Source organism: Arachis hypogaea, chromosome 11 (assembly GCF_003086295.3).
Source record: "Arachis hypogaea cultivar Tifrunner chromosome 11, arahy.Tifrunner.gnm2.J5K5, whole genome shotgun sequence".
In the NCBI taxonomy this organism is placed as follows: domain Eukaryota; kingdom Viridiplantae; phylum Streptophyta; class Magnoliopsida; order Fabales; family Fabaceae; genus Arachis; species Arachis hypogaea.
In genome coordinates, this window is record NC_092046.1 from 76,879,480 (window position 1) to 76,881,808 (window position 2,329).

Below are 2,329 nucleotides of genomic sequence, written 5' to 3' on the forward strand. Positions count from 1 at the left end.
CACTCGTTCTAAAATATGCATTATCTCAAAAAAAAAACATTACTAAACCACAAAAAAAAGAACAAATTAAATATAATTTATATAAATATAAGCAAGAAGAAAAATAAGTCCGGCAAGCTTCAGCTCTATATGAGGAAATTCAAATTATTAGCCTTATTAGCTTCTCTAATAAGCACCCAACCCCAATCTGGTTCAACAAAATACTATCTTAATTAGGAATATGAAAGCTAATCAAATTTAATTAAGCATAAAGCAGAGTTTGTTACACACAGAAAGCATATATATAAGAGGAAATAGGAAATGTAAAAGCATATATACTCCTACTACTGCATGTGGACAGTACTCTTAATGTGAAACAGATGAAAACACATAATCGGTGGCGTTCTTAATTAAGTAATTTCCACACAGAAATTAAAATTTTACTAATTAATCAAGATCCATATTATGTATAGTTATGAGCATTGAAATTAAGTAAAGGTGATATTGGGTCAGAGAGGGAGAGAATGAAGAGGTACGAACCAGGGATCGCTGGAATATTCGAAGAGCTTGCCTTTGGTAGAGAAGATGATGAGTGCGACTTCGGCATCGCATAGCACTGCTATTTCATTTGCCTTCTTCAGTAAACGTACCTATCTACCTATCCTCTGTAACATTGAATCTCCTTCAATCTCCTTATATTCAGCGCATTAAACCTCCTCTGAGAAAATCAATAAACACATCAATAAATTAAACTTTCTTCTTAATTAATTGAATGGTTTAAGCGAAAGGAAACTAACCAAATCGCCTTCAATGACGTATTTGGAGACTTCATCTCTAAGAGTGATGAGATCCTCTTCGCTGAGATCCTTAGTGACCTTGTTGTCCATGCTTATATCGCAGAGAATCTTGCGAGCTCTGCTCCTTCCGATTCCATGGATGTACTGTAGCGAGAACTCAATTCTCTTGTTGTTCGGAATCTCCACTCCGCCAACTCGAGCGCACTCTATGCTTAACTCTCTCACCTGAGCACACAAATTCGAAGAAAAATATAAGCAATAAGAAAAATTATTTATAAATATAATTTATATAAATATAAGCAAGAAGAAAAATTATTTAACTTAATTTTCTTGTAGACGTTCTGAGCTCATTTCTGTTTTCCTAACTGCGATGCAATCTCAGATCAAAATCCAGCTGGATACTCAATTAATCTCTTATCAATTTTCCTCTTATCAAACAAATCCTAATAGACTATTTTGTCTTGCAATCTATATATCCATATGGAAGGTTGTAATTCTGTACCTGTGGGGTAAGTACTGAAGGCAACTCCATGTAGCATATGAACCCATTAAGACTCCAATGACATAGAACTGTGGCCCTAACTCTAACTGATCAGCAAGTTCTTGAATGTCAAGTGCTTCACTTTTGAGCGAGTGTTTGGGATTTGGATCACTTTCTCCATACCCAGCTCGGTCATATTGCAGTAGATATATGCCTAGTTCATCTATTAGTTCCTGTATATATGTATATATACACGTTGAGTAACCTTATTCAGCATATGAATATCTTAATTGTATAGTACTACTATTCTATTTAAGTTGAAAGGGAATGAGTAATTGTACTTGGGGTGCGAGAAAGTTCATCTCTTTGGAGCTTCCAAAACCATGGACAATGATGATCTTATACTTTGCCACATCCTTAGAAACCCCTCTCTCAAGATAAGCCAGGTGCCTCCCATCTCTGAGTTTAATTCTTGGTGAAATCACAGCAAAATCATCTTGGTTTGGAGAAACAAACTTAGTCCCCTAAAACAAAAACCCAACAACATATATAATATTGAAAACATTAAGAATGAACAAATCTTATCAGTGTTTACCTGACAGAAACCTCTGCAGAGTTGTTTTGTCTGAGATTGTGATGGTTTCTTATCATTGAACAATAGTTTAAGGTGATGTCCGAATCTTTTCATCTGTTCTTGATGACTTAGTAGATCCAAGCTATGCTTTTTATTTCTGTGTGCACATCAAATATGAATGGAATGAAAATTGAATTTGGTTCATTTGGTTTGTTTAAATCAGAGAAAATCAAACAAAAAGCAATCGGATCGTGGAATTCATGAATTGTTGCGATATGATGAAGGAAAAAGAACAAAAAGTAGACCTTTTGACAACGAAGAGGGATCCCTGGACGTCCTTGCGACTCTGCAAACGGTAATCGCAGAAAGAAGAGAGAGAAAGCGTTAGATAGAGAGAGATAGAGAATGGAATAGATGAAACGAAGGAGATTATAAAGGAACGAATCCATTGGGAGAGGTCGATGTTGAACTCGTAGAAGGTGACGTGTGCAGCGGTGA

The 2,329-nt window shown here is 35.6% G+C and overlaps 1 protein-coding gene across 1 annotated transcript; it reads right to left on the reverse strand.

The window, feature by feature from the left end:
* Positions 1–1,208: 1,208 nt before the first annotated feature.
* Positions 1,209–2,039, reverse strand: LOC112721494 (uncharacterized). Its single transcript, XM_029290015.2, has 3 exons — positions 1,853–2,039; positions 1,599–1,781; positions 1,209–1,490 (listed from the first exon to the last, which is right to left on the reverse strand). Exons 1-3 carry the CDS (start codon positions 1,943–1,945, stop codon positions 1,245–1,247), a joined length of 522 nt encoding a protein of 173 aa, XP_029145848.1. The 5' UTR covers positions 1,946–2,039; the 3' UTR covers positions 1,209–1,244.
* Between the last annotated feature and the right edge of the window lie 290 nt (positions 2,040–2,329).